This window comes from Somniosus microcephalus, chromosome 3, assembly GCF_052327205.1.
Source record: "Somniosus microcephalus isolate GS21.2 chromosome 3, FLI_Smic_1.0, whole genome shotgun sequence".
Classification (NCBI taxonomy): Eukaryota; Metazoa; Chordata; class Chondrichthyes; order Squaliformes; family Somniosidae; genus Somniosus; species Somniosus microcephalus.
Window position 1 is genome coordinate 11,468,795 of NC_140989.1, and position 22,830 is coordinate 11,491,624.

General features: G+C 48.2%; 1 protein-coding gene across 1 annotated transcript in view; it reads left to right on the forward strand.

Annotated features, from left to right (window-relative positions):
- The window catches only part of LOC147120854 (guanylate-binding protein 1-like), a 181,642-nt gene that overhangs the window by 18,675 nt on the left and 140,137 nt on the right, over positions 1 to 22,830 (forward strand). The window contains 2 exon segments of the mRNA XM_085977237.1: positions 3,645 to 3,832; positions 17,606 to 17,854. Coding sequence (XP_085833363.1) covers positions 3,645 to 3,832; positions 17,606 to 17,854 — 437 coding nt within the window.

The window sequence follows — 22,830 nt, forward strand, 5'->3', positions numbered from 1 at the left end:
ATAGTGATAGGGGATTCTATTATAAGGGGAATAGATAGGCATTTCTGCGGCCATAAATGAGACTCCAGGATGGTATGTTGCTTCCCTGGTGCAAGGGTCAAGGATGTCTTGGAGCGGTTGCAGGGCATTCTGGAGGGGGAGGGTGAACAGCCAGTTGTTGTGGTGCATATAGGTACCAACGATGTAGGTAAAAAATGGGATGAGGTCCTAAAAGCTGAATATAGGGAGTTAGGAGGTAAATTAAATAATAGGACCTCAAAGGTAGTAATCTCAGGATTGCTACCAGTGCCATGTGCTATTCAGAGTAGAAATAGACGGACATTGCAGATGAATACGTGGCTAGAGGAATGGTGCAAGGGGGAGGGATTCAAATTCCTGGGATTTTGGAACCAGTTCTGGGGGAGGAGGGACCAGTACAAACTGGACGGTTTGCACCTGGGCAGGACCAGGACTGATATCCTAGGGGGAGTGTTTGCTAGTGCTGTTGGGGATGGTTTAAACTAAAATGGCAAGGGATTGGGAACCTGTGCAAGGAGACAGAGGAAAGGGAAGCAAGGATAGAAGCAAAAGACAGGAAGGAGAAAAGCAAAAGTGGAAGGCAGAGAAATCAAGGGTGTAAATCAAACATGGCCACAGTAAACAATAATTCTAAAAGGTCTAAGCGTGTTAAAAAAACAAGCCTGAAGACTTTGTGTCTTAATGCGAAGAGCATTCGTAATAAGGTGGATGAATTAGCTGCGCAAATAGATGTAAACAGATATATGATTGGGATTAAGGAGACATGGCTCCAGGGTGACCAAGGCTGGGAATTCAACATCCAGGGGTATTCAATATTCAGGAAGGACCGGCAAAAAGGAAAAGGAGGTGGGGTAGCATTGCTGGTTAAAGAGCAGATTAACACAATAGAAAGGAAGGATATTAGCTCTGATGATGTGGAATCTGTATGGCTAGAGCTGAGAAATACCAAGGGGCAGAAAACTTTCATGGGAGTTTTATACAGACCCCCAAACAGTAATGCTGAGGTTGGGGATGGCATTAAATGGGAAATTAGAGATGTGTGCAATAAGGGCACAGCAGTTATCATGGGTGACTTTAATCTACATATAGATTGGGCTAACCAAATTAGTAACGATACTATGGAAGAGGAATTCCTAGAGTGCATACGGGATGGTTTCCTGGACCAATATGTCGAGGAGCCAACTAGAGATCAGGCCATCTTAGACTGGGTAATAAGTAATGAGAAAGGATTAATTAGCAATCTTGTTGTGCGAGGCCCCTTGGGGAGGAGCGATCATAATATGATAGAATTCTTCATTAAGATGGAGAGTGAAGTAGTAGTTGACTCAAAGACTAGGGTACTGAATTTAACTAAAGGAAACTATGATGGTATGAGGCGCGAGTTGGCTAGGATGGATTGGGGAATGTTACTTAAAGGGTTGACAGTGGATAAGCAATGGCAAACATTTAAAGATCGCATGGATGAACTACAGAATTTTTCATCCCTGTTTGGCATAAAAATAAAAATAAAAGGTGACTCAACCGTGGCAAACAAGGGAAATTAGGGATAGCAGAAGATCCAAGGAGAGGACATATACATTGGCCAGAAAAATCAGCAAACCTGAGGATTATGAGCAGTTTAGGATTCAGCAAAGGAGGACAAAGGGATTAATTAAGAGGGGGAAAATAGGGAAGATGCATGGCAGATGCAGTATAATGTGGATAAATGCGAGGTTACCCAATCACCCAACCTGTCCAAATCATACTGGAGTTTCTCTGCATCCTCCTCACAGCACACACGCCCACCCAGCTTTGTGTCATCTGCAAACTTGGAGATATTACATCTAGTTCCCTCATCAAAGTACCCCACTTTGGTGGCAAAAACAGGAAAGCAGATTACTTTCTGAATGGCAATAGATTGGGAAAAGGGGAAGTGCAATGAGACCTGGGTGTCCTTGTGCACCAGTTGCTGAAGGTAAGCATGCAGGTGCAGCAGGCGGTTAAGAAGGCAAATGGTATGTTGGCCTTCATAGCGAGAGGGTTCGAGTACAGGAACAAGGATGACTTGCTGCAGTTGTACAGGGCCTTGGTGAGACCACACCTTGAGTATTGTGTGCAGTTTTGGTCGCCTTATCTGAGGAAGGATGTTCTTGGCATGGAGGGAGTGCAGTGAAGATTCAACAGGCTGATACCTGGGATGGCAGGAATGACGTATGGAGAGAGATTGGGGCGATTAGGCTTATATTCGGTAGAGTTTAGAAGAATGAGAGGGGATCTCATTGAAACTTATAAAATTCTAACAGGACTAGACAGACTAGATGCAGGAAGACTGTTCCCGATGGTGGGGGAGTCCAGAACCAGGGGTCACAGTCTAAGGATAAGGGGTAAGCCATTTAGGACTCAGATGAGGAGGAATTTCTTCACCCAGAGAGAGGTGAACCTGTGGAATTATCTACCACAGAACGCAGTTGAGGCCAATTCATTAAATGTATTCAAGAAGGAGTTAGATATATTTCTTAAGGCTAAGGGGATCAAGGGATATGGGGAGAAAGCAGGGACAGGGTACTGAATTTGGATGATCAGCCATGATCTCATTGAAAGGCGGAGCAGGCTCGAGGGGCCGAATGGCCTACTCCTGCTCCTATCTTCTATGTTTCTAGGACTGACCTATATAGACAAGCCTCAATCCAAAGCTTCCAATTCCAGCCCTAGTCCTCCCCTCCACTCAAAAACACCTCCACCTAGACCAGGTTCTCGACTTTGCACTCACCCTTGTCAAGCAGTAGGAAACCGTCACTCTCCAACGTTGTTTCAACTTCACGCTTGCTTAATTGTTGCTCCAGCTCTCGCCTGCCCTGTGCCCCATTCCCAGCCAATTGTTCCATTCCATAACCTGTGTCGAAACCACCAGTAAGCAATACAGTGGGAGAACTACAAATAAGTTTGAGATAAGGTTTTCATTTCTTTCGCATATAAACAGATTGTTACCGTGGGATATACTTGATGAATCATCAGCAGCTGCCACCTGAGAAAATGTCGGAAATTGTTGAACTCCATGTTGAGTCCAGAAGGCTGTAAAGTGCCTAATCGAAAGATGAGGTGCTGTTCCTTGAGCTTACGTTGAGCTTCATTGGAACAGTGTAAGAGGCCGAGGATGGAGAGGTCTGAGTGGGAATGGGGCGGTGAATTAAAGTGACAGGTGACCGGAAGCTCAGAGTCACCCTTACGGACTGAATGGAGGTGTCCGCAAAGCGGGCACCCAATCTGCGTTTGGTCTCCCCAATGTAGAGGAGACTTGGTGAATGGTCACAGAACAGGACCAAACTTAAAAGAACCCTTCTTTAGATTATTCTTGATTACCTTCGTTAGTCAATTAAATTGTGACTTTTCTACTTTTATCCTTTTTCTCATTGGAATATTCTACATCCCTTAAAATGGTTTTAAACAATTTCAGTTTTCTTCTGTTGGTTTATTTTCTAGTTGCAGTTCACACTCTAGTCCTTAATTTTTTTGCCCTCCTCATAACACCAAATGTACATCTACTCTAAACATTACTCTTAATTGCAGCATCAGATCTAACTGTACAATGATGACTAGAACCCAAGGGTTCACTCATTTCTAGATTATTCTCCTTAACAGTGGATCAGTTGTGTGACGGAGCTAACCCAACTCATTAAAACAAGTTCCGAAACAGAAGCTGCACAAGGAGAAAATTTCATGGCATACTTTCCTGGGTTTGTGTGGACTGTGCGAGATTTTACTCTGGAGCTGAAAATTAATGGGGAACTAGCAACACCAGATGAATACTTGGAGAATGCCCTTAAACTGAAAGCAGGTAAATAAGAAAAACAGTGTATTGATAACAATCATCAGTGCTGCGGAATTTAAACAATTACATTATTCTTCATTCGGCATGTTCCACAAGCCTTATGAGCGAGGCCAAGATTGAGTGGCCCTGGAGAAACCACGAGCATGCAGCAATAAAATGACGCCACAGCAGCAGCAATGGCTGGAGCTACACGTGATCTCTTACTCCATCTGTTGTCATCATCAATGGTCTGCCTAGGGCAGGTTCTGGCCCCATTCTCTTCCTCTAAACCAATCTGTCTTGTGCTTATCTCTTCAATTCTCCTGACGATCTCCCATTCTTCGGCTGGTCCAGAAGCATCCTTCTTTCCTCCCTCTTGGACTTTTCCTTCCATCCATTACTTCCATCACCTCTTTCAACATCTGATCACCTCAGCACATGTCCAATCCCAATTCCTTTGCCTTATTCTGCTAGCAATCAAACCATGTTCTTCTTGTATCGTGGCCATCGCCCTCAGTACAGTTCTTATTTATTTATTTTACCTTCTCCATGTGTCTCCAAACACACGTCTCAAAGGAAGCCTTTTATTTTTTTCAGTTCTCTGTTCAGTTGTCCAGCCAATATCTTCTTCTATTAAATGCAACTTATCCCATTTCAATCCCAGCCCTCTCCTCCTTGACACATCAGTATTTTTAGTCATTGTACTTCCCAGATATTTAAATTGCCTCACCTGATCCAAATGTTCCTCCTTTATTAAAATTCTCATTCTGTCGCCTGCTCTCCTATAAACCTTTCGATCTCGGATCCAGTCCACATTGATCTCCATTCCATAATCCATTGCTGCAGCATTCAGACTTCCTGCCACACCTGTAGTCCATTCATGGGACTTGCTGTGAGGCTTTCTCATCATCCAATCTGACAGCTTTCGCTCGCTGATCTCCAATCTTCACTCCTTCCTCCACCTGGTTAAACATTTCTCTTACCATCACTTTTTGCATAAACATTGAACAACACAGGTGACAGCAGCGATCAACATCTATTATATATTAAATCATTAAATGAGTTGCAATGTTGCTTTTTAAAATAGATTGAAAATCATATCGCAATTGTCAACATTGATCGACAGAACCAGTTATGTCGATACGTGATATTGTGACAATGGTTTTCAATGTTAAATGTCACATAACGCTCGCTGCTAAAACAAAATCTGATGTAGAGTATAGTGAGGGTTAATGCTAAAATGAAGGTTCAGTCTGCAGTTGCAGGCTGTGGTCATTGGGTGTTACTGTGCAGTGCCTTATATTTTTTGAACCACTATTGTGCTAGCCAGCAACCAGGTTGGTACAGGATTTAATTAAGTTTAAAGTTAATGGCATGTAAAAAAAAATCTATTGCCCTATTACTGCAGTCCCATGTTTTCCAACTCAGCACCACACCGGGAGACATCTCAGTGCAGGTAAAAACCAAAAAAGTGTTTTACCCACTCGCTGGGCCTGGCCTGCATGCTCACCTGCCCACCAACACCTCCATATGGGCCCTCCAGCCTGCCTGCCCTCGCACCCGCTGGACTGGCCAACCTCCAGCCCGCATCGCCCACCTTGCTCACCTGCTGACCCAAGCCCCACCTCTGCATCCATGGGCCCAATGCATCAGCCAATCTGCCTGCCCACCATCAGCAGTACCCCTGGTCAATGGACCAGCTCATGAGTGGCTGGTGCTAACATATGCCCCTCAACTGCAGCCCCCAACGTAAGCAACTCTTGCTGCTAAATTTCCTCCTTGCCCCCTTCACTCCCCTAATTTGCCGGCCCCTACTAACCATCAATCCCCCTCAAACCAGCATTTTGCCCCTAAAGAAACGCAGCCCTTGAATATCTCCCCCACCTGGAATATTGCGTGCAGTTTTGGTTTCCAAATTTAAGAAAATATATACTTGCTCTCCAGGCGGTTCAGAGAAGGTTCACAGAAATCACAGAAACCTCACAGTACAGATAGAGGCCATTTCGGCCCATCGAGCCTGCACCGACACATATCCCACCCGATCCCCGTAACCCCTACACCAACACATATCCCACCCTATCCCCGTAACCCCATGTATTTAATCCCCCTAATACTAAGGGTCAATTTTTATCATGGCCAATCAACCTAACCCCGCACATCTTTGGACTGTGGGAGGAAACCGGAGCACCCGGAGAAAACCCACGCAAACACGGGGAGAATGTGCAAACTCCACACAGACAGTCACCCGAGGCCGGATTCGAACCCGGGTCCCTGGCGCTGTGAGGCAACAGTGCTAACCACTATGCCACCGTGCTGCCCTAGTTCACTCGGTTGATTCCTGAGATGAGGGGGTTGACGTATGAGGAAAGGTTGAGTAGGTTGGGACTCTACTCATTGGAGTTCAGAAGAATGAGAGGCGATCTTATCGAAACATAAAAGTTTGTGAGGGGGCTTGATTGGGTGGATGCGGTGAGGATGTTTCCACTGATGGGTGAGACTAGAACTAGGGGGCATAATCTAAGAATAAGGGGCTGCCCTTTCAAAACTGAGATGAGGAGAAACTTCTTCACTCAGAGGGTAGTAAATCTATGGAATTTGCTACCCCAGAGAGCTGTGGAAGCTGCGACATTAAATAAATTTAAAACGGAGATAGACAGTTTCCTAGTTGATAAGGGAATTAGGGGTTACGGGGAGAGGGCAGGGAAGTGGACGTGAGTCTAGATTCGGATCAGCCATGATCCTATTGAATGGCGGAGCAGGCCCGAGGGGCCGTATGGCCGACTCCTGCTCCTACTTCTTATGTTCTTATGTTCTTATAAAAAAGAGCACTTAATAGCGCCTGAGTGAAGTGGCCCTTCCCCACTGAGCACCATTTACCTTTCCCCTCCAGCAGCACCAGAATCATAATCCCCATTCTTTCCCGTCCCCCCCCCCCCCCACACAGAACAGAATTCTGGCCCTCGCTTACTGGCTTCAAGTGAACCCCCCACCCTCGACAACATTGTGCTCCTAACCCCTCACAGAACATCCCACCACCGAGTATCATTATTGCACTTGATTCGCCCCTCCACCATATAGCAACATTACCCCCGCCCACAGAGCTGTAACACCCCTTCCCTGCCTCGAGTCAATCCAACTGTTCCCCTCCTCCATGGAGCAGGGAAACCATCCCTAGCACACTGCCTCCCTCCACACAGCATCAAAATGGGCCATTCGAAACTGTCCCCCACCCCAACTATTCATCATTCAAACAGGCCCCACCCCTTCCAACCCTCACCCTCTTCTCGTTCCGCCTCCCCCCTCTCCCTCTCCCCCCAATCCCCCATCCCCCATCCCCCTCCCTTCTCCTTTCCAACCACCTCTCCCACTCCATGGTCCTCCTCTTCACAACCATCCTCCCTATTTCCAATCCCTCCTCCTCCCTATTTCCAATCCCCCCTCCTCCCTATTTCCAATCCCTCCTCCTCCCTATTTCCAATCCCCCCTCCTCCCTATTTCCAATCCCTCCTCCTCCCTATTTCCAATCCCCCCTCCTCCCTATTTCCAATCCCTCCTCCTCCCTATTTCCAGTCCCTCCCCCTCCCTATTTCCAATCGCTCCTCCTCCCTATTTCCAATCCCTCCTCCCTATTTCCAATCCCTCCTCCTCCCTATTTCCAATCGCTCCTCCTCCCTATTTCCAATCCCCACCCCTTTGCTCCCCTCAACCACCCATTGGCTAAGTAAGTGGGCAGAGATTTGGCAGATGGAATACAATACTGGAAAGTGTGAGGTTATGCACTTTGGCAGGAAAAATCGTAGAGCAAGTTATTATCTTAATGGCAAGAAACTGGAAAGTACTGAAGTACAAAGGGATCTGGGGGTCCTGGTGCACGAAACTCAAAAGGTTAGTCTGCAGGTGCAGCAAGTGATTAAGAAGGCCAATGGAATGTTGGCTTTCATTGCTAGGGGGATAGAATATAAAAATAGGGAGGTATTGCTTCAGTTGTACAAGGTATTGGTGAGACCGCACCTGGAATACTCCATACAGTTTAGGTGTCCATACTTAAGAAAAGACATACTTGCTCTCGAGTCAGTACAAAGAAGGTTCACTCGGTTAATCCCGGGGATGAGGGGATGGACATATGAGGAGAGGTTGAGTAGATTGGGACTCTACTCATTGGAGTTCAGAAGAATGAGAGGCGATCTTATTGAAACATATAAGATTGTGAAGGGGTTGGATCGGGTGGATGCGGGGAGGATGTTCCCAATGATGGGTGAAACTAGAACTAGGGGGCATAGTCTTAGAATAAGGGGCTGCTCTTTCAAAACTGAGATGAGGAGGAACTACTTCACTCAGAGGGTGGTAGGTCCATGGAATATGCTGCCCCAAAAAGCTGTAGAAGCTACATCATTACATAAATTTAAAACAGAAATAGACAGTTTCCTAGAAGTAAAGGGAATTACGGGTTACGGGGAGCGGGCAGGAATTTGGACATGAGTCTAGGTTCGGATCGGTCATGGCCCTGTGGGTAGCGGAGCGGGCCCAGGGGCCATGTAGCCTGATCCTGCTCCTATTTCGTGTGTCTAATTCTGTTAGATTCAGGAGATGGTTCAGTGATAGTAGATTGGCGGTTAGGATCAGATCAGCCATGATCTTATTGAATGGCGGAGCAGGCTCGAGGGGCCGATTGGCCTACTCCTGCTCCTATTTCTTATGTTCTTATTCCTCCTCTCGTCCCTTTCTGTTACCATCATCTTCCCTCTCCCCTCTACCCGTCCACCTCCCCAAGCCTCATCTGCCTTCTCTCCCTTCCCCTCCTCTCCAGTTCTCTCTCCCTCGACCACTCCCCCTGCTCCTTCTCTGCCTCTGTTGCCCCACTCACTCTCCCCTCCTATTTCTCCTCCCCTCCTCTTCCCATCCTCTCTGCCATGTCGTCCTCCTGCCCCTGTCTGGGTGCTGCTTGACCTGAACATGAGGAGTTAGATATATTTCTTAAGGCTAAAAGGATCAAGGGATATGTGGAGAAGGCAGGGACCGGGTACTGATTGTGGATGATCAGCCATGATCTCATTAAATGGCGGAGCAGGCTCGAGGGGCCGAATGGCCTACTCCTGCTCCTATCTTCTATGTTTCTATAACACTACGCTTGGTCTCGACTCCCCATGTGCCTCACCATTCCGGATCAACAGTATTATAGAAACACCAGGACACTCTTCCTGTCCACATAACCTTACTTTCTGTGTCACAGTTTTACATTGTAAAATGATATGTAAACATTTCTAATGGGAATTCCAATGTTAATTTTAATACTTACCTTTAGCCCTTACCTATAACAGTTCCTTATAACACAAGTAGATGTTGCTCTAATAGCGCATCCAATCTTAAATGGCAACACTGTCCTGTAACAATTACTTGTCATGCCACGAGGTGATACTGTATTAACTTTAAAATCGGGTTTGGTGTAAAACGGGTGTAGATTCGCTATGAGCCTGTTTCGTGCTACTGGTGAAGACCAATGTCACCTCTATGGTCTTCATAGATCTTTCATTGCAAAATCAGTGAAAATTGATAGATACAGAGAAGCATTTCTCAAGACTGAACAACAAATAGCTCACCACTAACCCAATCACATGCTTCCTACAACAATCATTAAAGAGAGCAAGCAAACAATAATAACAGCAAATTGCACTGACAGAGAAGTGTCACAAAGTGCTTCACAAAGGCAACAGAATGGGCCCAGGGAAACAATTATGAGTGGGCAAGGGAGGTGAGTGAAGGTGGGCTTAAAGACTGGAGAAGATGACTTTGGGATTGTCCCACCTTTTGGAACTGGGGGCCATATATATGCGTCAAAACCAGTGAGTGGACTGCATGGGGGCGATGTTCTGTCGCCAGAGGAGGCGGGTTTGGAGGCGGGAAAGGCGGGAAAATCAGATTCAATGAGGTCAGGTTCCGAACCCGCCTCCGCGGGATTCTGCCCGTGCCGGTTTTGGAGGTTGGGAAACGCTCCCGCCTCCAGCTGGCCATAGCGATACTTGTCATCATTAAATGCTCGTTAAGAGTCTCTCTAAGCCTAGTTTGAGAGGCCCTCGTGATTTTTCGATGATTTCAGTATGACACCTCCTAAACTATGCCAGGTAAACCTGGTGGGTTGACTCGTGGGTGGCCTCCACACAGCTGCAGATCTAACAAGACATCGTTTATTGCAGCAAAGATTACTTGCAGGTGCCAGACCTTGGCATTAAAAGGTCTCTGAGCACTTTTAGAAGACCTTCCAAAGTCGGAGGTGCTGCAGGTTGAATCAATCAACTGTGGGACCTCCTTGGAAGACTCTCTCCCCGTTTGTAATGAGCACTTCCCCAAAGGAGGCATCTGCAAGCAGCATGGGAAGCATTTGTTTTCTTTCTGCATGGACCTCAGATGAGGATGAAGAGGAGGAGGAGGCTGAGGAGGAGGATCTGGAGGAGGAGGAGGAGCAGGAGCTGGTCAGTGCGCCGCTGTATCGACCAGCGGCAGTGGCAGCACGCGATCACATGGCTGCCTGGGATGCAAAGGATGAACTTATCCTGGCCAGATTTGCATAGGTTGCCCAAGTTGGCACATGTCCTTGGCTCCATCCTAGGACATCATTGACAATGGACATGACTCTCTGGCTTCCTTTCACTCAGGCCACCAACCTGACAATGCAAGTGTGGCGGTGCCCGCAATGTGGAGCTGCCTAAGGCGAAAGAACAGATGCCATAACGCCAACATTTTGACTTCAAATCATTTTAATGCTTTCCAACAGGGATGGCATTTCATCAATAGACATAAACAGTCTCCCAATCTGCACAGGTCTGGAGGTTGTCCCTTGTCAGCTGTACCCACAGAGGTATCTTTGGCAGGCCTCTTCCTCCCAGATGAGTGGAAGAGCACCTCCCTGCTAGCTGTCACCCCCTCAAACAACTTTTGCAGTGCCTCATCTGAAAGCCTCGGGGAGGTCCTTGACTTGGACTTGGACATAGTGGTTTCTCAAAATATGCTGCAGGTGGTGCAGCATAGGCAGAAATTCTGTGGAATGAGCCAAGGGAGCAAGAAGCCTTAAAATCAGGCTGGAAAAGTGCTGTCAACAGAGGCGAGTTTCAGTCCCAAAACACTAATTGAGCGAGGGCATCCCACACCTCTGAAATCAAGTGGCCAATCAGGGGAAAACTGCAAATTTTTGAAAACTATGTGCTCGATTTTGCCAGGCCCGAGGAGGCGGGATTGGAGGCGTGTGAGGTGGTAAAATCGCAAAACATGGTGGGCTGGCCCGATCCCGCCTCCATCCCGCCTCCCAAATGCGTGTTTTCTGACGCCACTTCCGGATAGGCCCTTAAGGCCATTAACAACCACTTAATTGCCTCTATAATCCCATTTTGAGAGGCCTTTCTGATTTTACCACTTTTCCCACGTCCTGCACGTCTCCTCTGGAGGTAATCCTGGCGGCCTCACAAGTGGACTGCTTACTAACAGCTGCAGCTCCACCATTAAAAAGAAGTTTTCACCAATGATCGTTTGCAGGTGGCAGAACTTTGTTGTCTCAGGTCTGGGAGAACTTTTAGCAGGCATACCCATTGTTGTGGAAGTTTGGAGCCTGACACCCATCTCCAGTGTGACCGCCTGGGAAACCCCTCTCGCCACCTTGACTGAGCGCCTCCTCAACTGAGGCATATACCAGAAGCATGGGAACCATTTATTTCCTTTCCTCCTGGACATCAGATTCGGACGAAGACCAGCCGCGGCAGCAGCAGAACCAGGAACAACAGCACCACCAACAGCAGGAGCAACAACAGGCGCGCCAAGCTGCTGCTCACTCACCTGAAGCTGCACAGGCCAGAAGGCGCCAGCGTGCGACCACATTGCTGCCCGGGATGCAAGGGACGCACTCACCTTGGCCAGATTTGCTTAGCCTGCGCAATCAAACACTTTTGACTCACACCTTCTTGTCAGAGCATCAACAATGCCCAAGAACCTGTGGATTCCTATCACTTTGACCACTATACTGACCTAAGCCCTCAATGTAGAAGTCCCATTAGCGAAATGACACACGCCACAACTGCAACAGTTTGCCACCAGAATTTTTTATGACAATAAGCAACTGATGGCTTTTCAAAATTAAACACAACATTATACCCAAGTGACTACCCTTGTGACTACTTGTGCATTATCTTCCTCTTACGCATGCCCCTACATGGTGCTTCCCCTGTGGCTTCAGCAGATGTGGAGGCCCCTTGCTTACTTTCTTGCTGCTCCTGCCTCGACACCTTTGGCTGGTGTCTATTATGTCCGTGAATGATTGAGACACGGACAGCAGGAGTTGAACAAAACAAGTCTTTACTGATTGAAGTTAATATGGAAACTGAAAACACAGGCTCACTAGCGCCTTTTATACAAGGGTGGTCACTGCCGGTACTGCAGTCTGAGACCAGTTATTCTCTTAAAGGTACATACACAACAGCGTCCTCTGTGGTTGCGAAGCTGTGAGGGCTCGGCAACAATCTGCTGCTCCTGCGGCTGTGCAGAGGTTGAGATGCTGCTCTCAGTTGGGTGGGGGGTTCTGCTGGGGCTCTGACTGAGGGCTCTGCAGTGGCATGGTCGTGTGAGCGCTTGGAGAGGAGCCCCCACTTCCTTGGTGTCTGCCACCAACATCGCTCTCATGGGCCAGCCCCACTTCAGAGCTAGCAAGTGGCTGGACAGCAACTTGCTGCACTGCAGGGGGGCCATGAGGATCTGTTTCTGTGCTGGAAGTCCTACTCCAGAGGACTTCCATGAAGGTCTGGTTTCTCTGCTCAATAGCTGACCATCGCTCCTCAAGAGATGTCAGTCTATTCTGAACAATGACCATGTTTTCACGATCCTGGCGACTAAGCTCCTCCATGGACATAGCCATCCTCTCCTCTATGGTAGCCATCCTTTCCACGGAGGTTGCCATACATTCCGTGGTGATGCGTTCATGCGCCAACGCCTCCACAAAGGCTCTGCTCATGTTAGCGAGGGACTCCGCCATTCACTCCACACTTGCAGCGACCCTGGAGACAAAACCTGCCAGAGACTCCTGCACCTGTTCCTGGAGTTCCAGCACCGCTCTTCTTCTGGATGGACCTGGAGGCACAGGGTCGACATGCAGCCGAGCCGAGCTGGCAGAGTCCTGCGCCCTCCGATGAGGACTCTCCACTGCTGTCCCTAACTCCACCATCTGCTGATGCTCACTTGTGAGCTGTGATACACCAGGTGACAACACTACTCTATCTCGCGATGGTCCCACCGAGGTGTGAGTGTCTGCGCTAGTGCTGGGTATGCTGAATTCTGCTAACGCTACGCCTTCAAAGGTTGCAGCTTTCTCTGAGGAGTCTTGAAGCTCAGGCTGTTCCTCCTGGACAGTGGGAACGGGGGCTGTCGATGGTCCTGTGGGGGAGTAAAGGAAAGAGTTGGAGATGTGAGGTAAAGTTTGCATGCATATTGAATTGTGCAGATGATCATAAGTCAATCTGTAGAGCTTCAGAATCTTTCTCAGTTACTCATGCAATGTCAATGAGAGAGATGCCAACCTATTCTGTCACCAGCTTGCTGTGATGCACCCATCTGTCCGTCCCCCACTTGCGCATCCTGCTCCACTCCCACAATCTCCAGGGCTGCCTCCTCCGCAGTGTTGAGCTGGGCTACTGAGGGTGGCCCTCCTCCTGTTCTCGCCCTCTTCCTCTTATTGTGGGCTCTCTTTTCCTGCAATGAGGGACACAAGTGGAGTTTGAGTAAGGGTGCAGGGATGTCAGTGTCAAGTGGGATGTGGAGGAAGAGGTTGGCAAAGCTGAGTGCTGGTGAGGAGAGGCGATGGGGATCAGATTGAGGGTGATGGGAAAGTCATACTCACTTTTCCTTACCCATTCCCTCTCTCTCTATGTTCACATTCACTTAGCAATTTGACTATGCAGCCCGCACACTCCCTATTGCTGTGATGCTATGACAATAACTTACAACACACAGAGAGGGCCCTTGGTCTTGGCACCTCACTCCATCTTTGTCTCCCTCTAAGCATCTATGCTATGGAATCTCTACACTCACTCCTTCATTTTCACTCAAACTCCACTTGTGTCACTCATTGGGACCCTCGCGAGATAGAGTAGTGTTGTCACCTGGTGTATCACAGCTCACAAGTGAGCATCAGCAGATTGTGGAGACAGGGACAGCAGTGGAGAGTCCTCGTCGGAGGGCGCAGGACTCTGCCAGCTCGGCTCGGCTGCATGTCGACCCTCTGCCTCTGGGTCCATCCAGAGGAAGAGCGGTGCTGGAACTCCAGGAACAGGTGCAGGAGTCTCTGGCAGGTTTTGTCTCTAGGGTAACTGCGAGTGTGAAGCGAATGGAGGAGTCCCTAGCTAACATGAGCAGAGCCTTTGTGGAGGCGTTGGCGCATGAACGCAGCACCACGGAAAGGATGGCAACCTCCGTGGAAGGCTGGCTATGGCCATGGAGGCAGTAAGTCGCTGGAGTGAGGAAAACATGGTGAGTGTTCAGAATAGAATGACATCTCTGGAGGAGCGATGGTCAGCTATTGAACAGAGAAACCAGACCTTCATGGAAGTCCTTCTGAGTAGGACTTCCAGTGCAGATACGGGTCCCCATGGCCCCCCTGATGTGCAGCAAGGTGCTCTGAAGCCACTTGCAAGTGCTGAGGGGGACCTGACCCATGAGAGCGAAGTTGGTGGCAGACGTTAAGGAAGTGGGGGCTCCTCTCCAAGTGCTCACACTTCCATGCCACTGCAGAGCCCTCGGTCAGAGCCCCATCAGAGTCCACACCCAACTGAGGTAGGCGTCTCAACCACTGCACAGCTGCAGGAGCAGCAGACTGTTGATGAGCCCTCATAGGCTCACAACCCCAGAGGACGCCCGCCAAAGGTGTCGAGACAGGAGCAGCAAGAAAGTGAGCAAGGGGCCTCCACATCTGCTGAAGCCACAGGGGAAGCACCACGTAGGAGCACGCGTAAAAGAAAGATAATGCACAAGTAGTCACAAGGGTAGTCACTTGGGTATAATGTGTTTATTTTTAACATGCCATCAGTTGCATATTGTCATAAAAAATACTGATGGGAAACTGTTGCAGTTGTGGCGTCTGTCATTTCGCTAATGGGACTTCCACATTGAGGGCTTCGGATGACTTGCAATTGTCACTATGGTGGTCAGAGTGATATGAATCCGTAGGCTCTTGGCAATTGTCGATGGTCTGACAAGAAGCAGCGAGGCAAAAGTGTTTGAATGTGCAGGCTAAGCAAATCTGGCCAAGTGCATCCCTTGCATCCTGGGCAGCAATGTGGTCGCGCGCTGGCGCCTTCTGGCCTGTGCAGCTTCAGGTGGGCGAGCAGCAGCTTGGTGCTCCTGTTGTTGTTGCTGCTGTTGGTGCTGCTGTTGTTCATGGTTCTGCTGCTGCCACAGCTGGTCTTCGTCTGAATCTGATGTCCAGGAGGAACGGAAATAAATGATTCCCATGCTTCTGGTATATGCCTCAGTTGAGGAAGCGCTCAGTCAAGGTGGGGAGAGGGGTTTCCCAGGAGGTCACACTGGAGATGGGTGTCAGGCTCCAAACTTCCAGGACAATGAACAGGCCTGTTAAAAGTTCCCCCAGACCTGAGACAACAAAGTTCTGCCACCTGCAAATGAAGATTGCTGAAAACTCCTTTTTAATGGTGGAGCTGCAGCTGTTAGTAAGCAATCCACTTGTGAGGCCGCCAGGATTCGCTGGCGTGTTCCAGAGGAGACGTGCAGGATGTGGGAAAAGTGATAAAATCAGAAAGGCCTCTCAAAATGGGATTATAGAGGCAATTAAGTGGTTGTTAAGGGCCTTAAGGGCCTATCCCGCCTCTTGGAGGCGGGATGGAGACGAGGTCAGAAAACTCGCATGTGGGAAATTTGCTCGGAGGCAGGATGGAGGCGGGATCGGACCCGCCCGCCAGTTTTTGTGATTTTACCACCTCACACGCCTCCAATCCCGCCTCCTCGGGCCTGGTAAAATCGAGCCCCTAAGGTGTTAGATTGAGAGTGCTGTGGGACACGGGCTTGGCCTAACCTATGCTGGAAGTATATCCACATTCCAGCACTTTTAGTTCAGTTACAAAAGCACTGTTAGCAGCATTGGTGATTTACAAATGACTGAAGCAGAAAGAGAGGATTGAAGGGGCAAGATTCATTTTCTGGGGGACATGTCCCCTTTCAAAACATTTGGATTTTGACTTATTGCATTTTGGAACCTGTTGTAGTTTGCTTGTGAACCTTAGGGCTGGATTTTATCAATGAAGGCGTGTAGGAGGCGGGACTCCCACTTTTGGGGTTGTAGTCCCGCCTCCATCGAGTTGTGGCCAACCCACTTGATTTTCCCTTGATTGACCTTTTTGAGCCCGCCCAGCGAGCTCAGCAGGCCAATTAAGGGCCACCCAGCAACAGGTGACGTTACACATTGATATTTCATCTGTCAGGACTTTTTGACAGATGAACTATCAGCGTTAGACAGCTCTTTGAAGCTGTCAAACACTGACAATCTGTATTCCAAGTTAATTCCTTCCTCTCAGGATGATTTAGAGATCTCTCTAGAACAGAAAGCTGAATGCTGCAACTTTTGACAGATTGCGGCCATTCTGCTTTCTGTGCCGGTGAGATGAGGGACTCCCGAGACCTGAAGGAAGGAAGGCTGTAAAGGTAAGTAAAACTTCTTTAAACACTTTACACACACCAAACACACTTACCTCTGCACTCATGCACCCATCACTCACCTGAACACCGGACATCTCGACCCCTCCAAGCCCTTCAGCCCGACGGTCCACCTCGCTAACTTGGCGTGGTTTGGAGCCGTCGGGAATCCCACACTTCAGGGATAAAAATAGGGATTAGGTTAATAACTGCCTGTTAACTACCTGTTAACAGGCAGTTAATTGGCACTAATCCCCTTCCCGCCTCGGGGAGATGGGTCCCAGCGCAGGTACCCGCCTCCTGGGAAACGGGCATGGAGGTGGGTTGCGGGCAGGATGGGTTCGTGCCCCCTGATTTCGCAATTTTAACCCCCCACACACCTCCAATCCTGCCTCAACGGCCCAATGAAATTCGAGCCCTTAGTATATATTTTTAATTTAGTATAAAATATCATCATTCTAGCCCCACTCCCTATTTTATTTCCAAACCTTGGAACTCGACACCGACAGTGAAAATAATTGACTTTTCTTGTAAAACGCAGGCAAGCTGGATATAGGACTGGATTTTTACTTGGAGGCGGGGTGGGTGGGAGCGGGGGTTGGTAAGAGGTCGGGAAACCTGAAAGAACGGGTTCCCCTCAGGCCCTGCAGAATTTAACTGCGGGACCTGAATAATAATTTTATTTTTCCGTTTCCGGGTCGCAGCCAGCCAGATCGGAGGACCTCGTGGGGGGGTTGGAGGATCTCGTGGGGGAGGTGGAGGGAGATCGGAAAGGTCAGTGGTGTTGGCGAGGCAGGTACACGGGATCCAGCAGGCTAGTGGAAAGGCACTTACCTCCTGGATCCAGCGGTCCTCACCTCCCTTTACCTGTCGGGCTTCTCGAGGCCTGGGAAACCCGGCCTGCCAGTGTTAAATTTGAAATGGCAGATTATACGCGGCCTCATTATAATATTTAAATTGCCAACCCGCCTTCTGGGAGTGGGTTGGATTCAGGATTTTAACACTTTAACCTTTAACCCGACTGCCCCAAACGCGCCTGTTTTGCGGGGTTAAAATTCCCCCATAGTGCATGTTCCATTCAATACTGATCTGCATGAGTAATCAGTGAAACTTTTCCTGTTACAGGTTCAAGTGACAAAATCAAGAAATTCAACTTGCTGCGAGAGTGCATCAGATATTATTTTCGCTCCAGGAATTGCTTTGTATTTGATTGCCCTGGACGTAAAGATGTACTGAGCAGAATAGAAACAGCTGATGACAAAGAGCTGGACCCAGATTTTGTCAAAAGCTGCAACACATTCTGCGAGTTTATTTACACAAAGGCAGAGAAGAAAACAATTCCTGGTTTTGGGGACAAAATGGTCACTGGAGCAAGTAAGTGCCTTTGAATTATGTACTCACACACAGGTGAACTGAGACCATCAAAACCCACCAACAGCTTCAGAAAAGCTGGCCGCTGAAAAGCAGCGCTGAATATGGAGCATATAACATGTGAAGACGTGGGTTGATTTTTGAGTTTTGTGCGACTGACTGGTGTGCTTGATGTGGCTGCAGTTTGGAGGCCCTGGCCTCATTAACAATGGGCGTCAAGCTGCAGGGCAATCATTGAAAAAAAAACTAAAGTGCAAGAAAGTGTTGTTTGTAGGAATGGGCCTGGGAGCTGCATGTTGTGTGCGCTGGTAAAAGAAAGATTTGCATTGATATAGCGCCTTTCACCACCTCAGGACGTACAAATCGCATACAGCCAATTAAATACTTTTTAAAGTATAGTCACTGTTGAAATGTAGGAAACGCAGCAGCCAATTTGCGCACAGCAAGCTCCCACAAATGGTAAGTGATAATGACCAGAGAATCTGTTTAATGATGTTGGTTGATAAGTAAATATTGGAATATTTTTATTAGAATATTGATTTCAGTTTTTTTTTAAATCGGTAGATAAAAGGCTGGCACCAGAAAAGATGAACATGAAGCTGCTGGATTGTCATAAAAACCCAACTGGTTCACTAATGTCCGTTATGGACAGAAACCTGCCATTGTTACCCGGTCTGGTCTATAGGTGACTCCAATCCCACACCAACGTGATTGACTCTTAACTGCCTAACAAGCCATTCAGTTACCAGGATAGCTAGAACTGGGCAATCAATGCTGGCCTTGCCATAAGAACATAAGAAATAGGAGCAGGAGTCGGCCATTCGGCCCCTCGAGCCTGCTCCGCCATTTAATGAGATCATGGCTGATCTGATCTTGGGCTCAGCTCCATTTCCCTGCTCACTCCCCATAACCCTTGACTCCCTTATCGTTCAAGAATCTGTCAATCTCCACCTTAAATATATTCAATGACCAGCCTCCACAGCTCTCTGGGACAGAGAATTCCACAGATTCACGACCCTCTGAGAGAAGAAATTCCTCCTCATCTCCGTTTTAAATGGGCGACCCCTTATTCTGAAACGATGCCCCCTAGTTGCCAGTGACAACAACATGCCAAGAATTATAAAAAGCTTAACGATTGCCTTGTTTAAATTTATCATTAGCTCTTTGTTCTCATTCTCTGTGCCTCTATTTATAAACCCAAATGAGACTGGTCTTTATGACTTTATCTGCCTCCACTCACAAATGTTATTTTTGCACTCCTCAGTTTCTCTCATCAGCGTCTTTCCATTGAATTTATGCCCCCTGATTTATGTATTTCCTCCAAAATACATGCCCTTAATATATTCTTCATGCTAAATTGTATCTGCTTATGTCTACACATTCCACTAAACTATCTACATCCTGCTAAAACCTTTTACCGTCCTCACTGTTTGCCATACCTCGACTACTGTGTCATCAGCAAATTTAATTTCTTGTGCTTCGTACAAACAAGTCTGAATCATCTCTATGTATTGAAAATTGAACCCAGCACTGACCCCGTGGTAAATCACCTGCATCTCTTCTTCAATCCAATCAACACACTATCTTTAGTTTCGTATGCATTAACCAACTTTCTATTCCTGTTGTTATATTTCCTCCAATTTTTGTAACAACCTTCTTGTGAGACAGTGTATCGAATGCCTTTTCAAAGTTCATATACAGTGTGACATGAATCAGTCATTCATGAAAGAAAACTTAGGAAATAATACTGAGCGGCCTGCGGGTGGCGCTGTCCAGGGAGAGTATAAATACTCAGGCACGGGCCCAGCTTGTGCAGGACATTCTTAACAGGAACTAGTGAAGGACACAACTAGACCTGCATGTTGTAAAACAGTTGATTAAAGCTTTGTTTAACGCTTAGACCAAGTGCCTAGTAGTTTTCTTATGTCACAGTACATCTACTGTGTTCCTTAATCTATCCAGTCAGTCACTGCTTCCTAGCACAATTTGTATAACTAAGGAAGATTGCAGAATTGTGGTCAGAGCCGCTGCTTTCACTTTTTGTAAAAATTGTTCTTAGGATGTGCGCAACACTGACAAGGCCACAGTTATTGCCCGCGTTGCCCTGAGAAGGTGTTGGTGGGCCTGCTCCATGGACTGCTGCAGTCCTCGTGGTAATGGTTCTTCCTCAATGGTGTTAGCCAGCGAAGTACAGGATATTGACGCAGCAACTATGATGTACGTACAAGTCAGGATGGTGCGTGACTTGGCTGGGAACTTGGGGGTGATGGTATTCTGATGTCACTGCTGCTCTTGTCCTTCTTGATGGTCTCAAGGGAGGGAGGTGCTGCTGAAGTTACCTTGATGAATTGTTGCAGTGCATCCTGTAGATTGTATATACAACAACAACTTGCAGTTATAAAGCACCTGTAATGTGGCAAAACATCCCAAGGTGCTTCACAGGCGCGTTATCAGACAGAAATTTGACACTGATCCACATAGAGATATTAGGGCAGGAAGAGGGAGGTTGTAAAGGACTGTCTTAGAGGAGGAAAGAGAGCGTTAGAGAGGCAGAGAGGTTTAGGGAGGGAATTCCAGAGCTTAGGGCCTAGACAGCTGAAGGCACGGCCACCAATGGCGAGGCAAAGTAAATCAGGATGCACAAGAGGCCAGAATTGGGGGAGCACAGAGATCACAGAGGATTGAAGGCCTGGAGGAGGTTACAGAGACATGGAAGGATTTGAACCAAAGAATGCCATTTTTAAATTCGAGGGGTAGCTGCAGCAGGAGCCAATGTAGGTCAGCGAACACAGAGGTGATGGGTGAACTGGACTTGGTGCGTGTTAGGATATGGGCAGCAGAGTTTTGGATGAGCTGGTTGGAAATAAAAAAATCCCAGCTTCTCCAGTCTCTTCATCCCTGGTACCATTCTAGTAAATCTCCCCTGCACCCTCTCCAAGGCCTTAATATCCTCTCTAAAGTGTGGTGCCCAGATTGGACACAATACAGATCAGGCCTAACCAGTGATAACTTCCTTGCTTTTGTATTCTATGCCTCTATAGTCTGAGCATTCGTGAGAACTACTCAACTTGGGCTTCGGCCTTCTGTCACTGCGACATCTACTGCAGATGCCGATGATGTTGCCACTTGCTACATGGTGTACTTCAGTTCCATTAGTGGCCATGCATGAGTGTACACATATGAATAGTGGAGATATCCAGTCACCTTCAGACCTTGCAGGGCACAATGCTCGATTCCAAATCATTGTATAAGATGCTGCTGCTCGGCTGCCAGCATTCTTTTGCATGCAGGGCTGTGAGATCCTTATCTCCAGCCTCGATAAGGAAGGAGACGAGCTGGATTGCTGGCCAGCAGATTCCTGCTCCTCCAGCGCCACCTTTTTAAAAAATTTGTTTATGGGATGTGGGCATCGCTGGCAAGGCCAGCATTTATTGCCCATCCCTAGTTGCCCTTGAGAAGGTGGTGGTGAGCCGCCTTCTTGAACCACTGCAATCCTGTGAGGTGAAGATGCTCCCACAGTGCTGTTAGGGAGGTAGTGCCAGGATTTTGACCCAGCGACGATGAAGGATCGGCGATATATTTCCAAGTCAGGATGGTGTGTGACTTGGAGGGGAACCTGGAGGTGGTGGTGTTCCCATGCACCTGCTGCCCTTGTCCTTCTAGATGGAAGAGGTTGCGGGTTTGGGAGGTGCTGCCGAAGAAGCCTTGGTAAGTTGCTGCAATGCATCGTGTAGATGGTACACACTGCAGCCACGGTACGCCAGTGGTGGAGGGAGTGAATGTTTAAGGTGGTCGATGGGGTGCCAATCAAGCGGGCTGCATTGTCCTGGATGGTGTCGAGCTTCTTGAGTGTTGTTGGAGCTCCACTCATCCAGGCAAGTGGAGAGTATTGCATCACACTCCATCCTTGTGCCTTGTAGATGGTGGAAAGGCTTTGGGGAGTCAGGAGGTGAGACACTCGCTGCAGAATACCTAGCCTCTGACCTGCTCTTGTTGCCACAGTATTTATGTGGCTGGTCCAGTTAAGTTTCTGGTCAATGGTGTCGCCTAGGATGTTGATGGTGGGGGATTCGGCGATTGTAATGCCATTGAATGTCAAGCGGCGGCGGTTAGATTCTCGATTGTTGGCACTTGTGCGGCGCGAATGTTACCTGCCACTTATCAGCCCAAGCCTGAATGTTGTCAAGATCTTGTTGCATGCGGGCATGGACTGCTTCATTATCTGAGGAGTTGTGAATGGTGCTGAACACTGTGCAGTCATCAGCGAACATCCCCATTTCTGACCTTATGTTGGAGAGAAGGTCATTGAAGCAGCTGAAGATGGCTGGGCCTAGGATGCTCCCAGGAGGTGGGTTGTGCATTTAAATATGATAATGAGGCTGGTGTGCCTCAGATTTAACCACCATTTCAAATTTAACTGTGGTTGGTCGGGTTTCTCAGGCCTCAGGAAACCCGTCAGCTAAAGTAAGGCAAGAGCGGCTGGACCCATCCAGCCCCGAGCTTTCATACCCCCCCACCCTGATCCTCCTTCCACCCTGATCCCCACCCCCCTCCTCCACCCCGATCCCACCCCACCCCCGCCACCCCGATCCTCCCCACCCCCGCCACCCTGATCCTCACCCCCTCCTCCACCCCTATCCCCCCCACCCCCCACCACCCGGATCCTCCCCCACCCCCACCACCCCGATCCTCACCCCCCTCCTGACAAGGCTGAGAAATAAAGCCAGCAAGTGTAAATTTAAGGAAATGGAGGAAAGGCTTGTGGACCAGCTGATATGGGGGTCAGCGCATGTAGAGGTACAAAAAGCCCTGATAGGAAAAGAAAAGCTCGGATTAACAGAGGCTATAGATACTGCGAGAACTCATGGAGCCATGAAGCAGCAAATGAAAACGCTGATTTCTCAAACGGCTGACATGCGGACGGCTTCTGAGACAGACAACAGAGTGGATGCAGTGAGAGAAAAGTACAACACACAAAG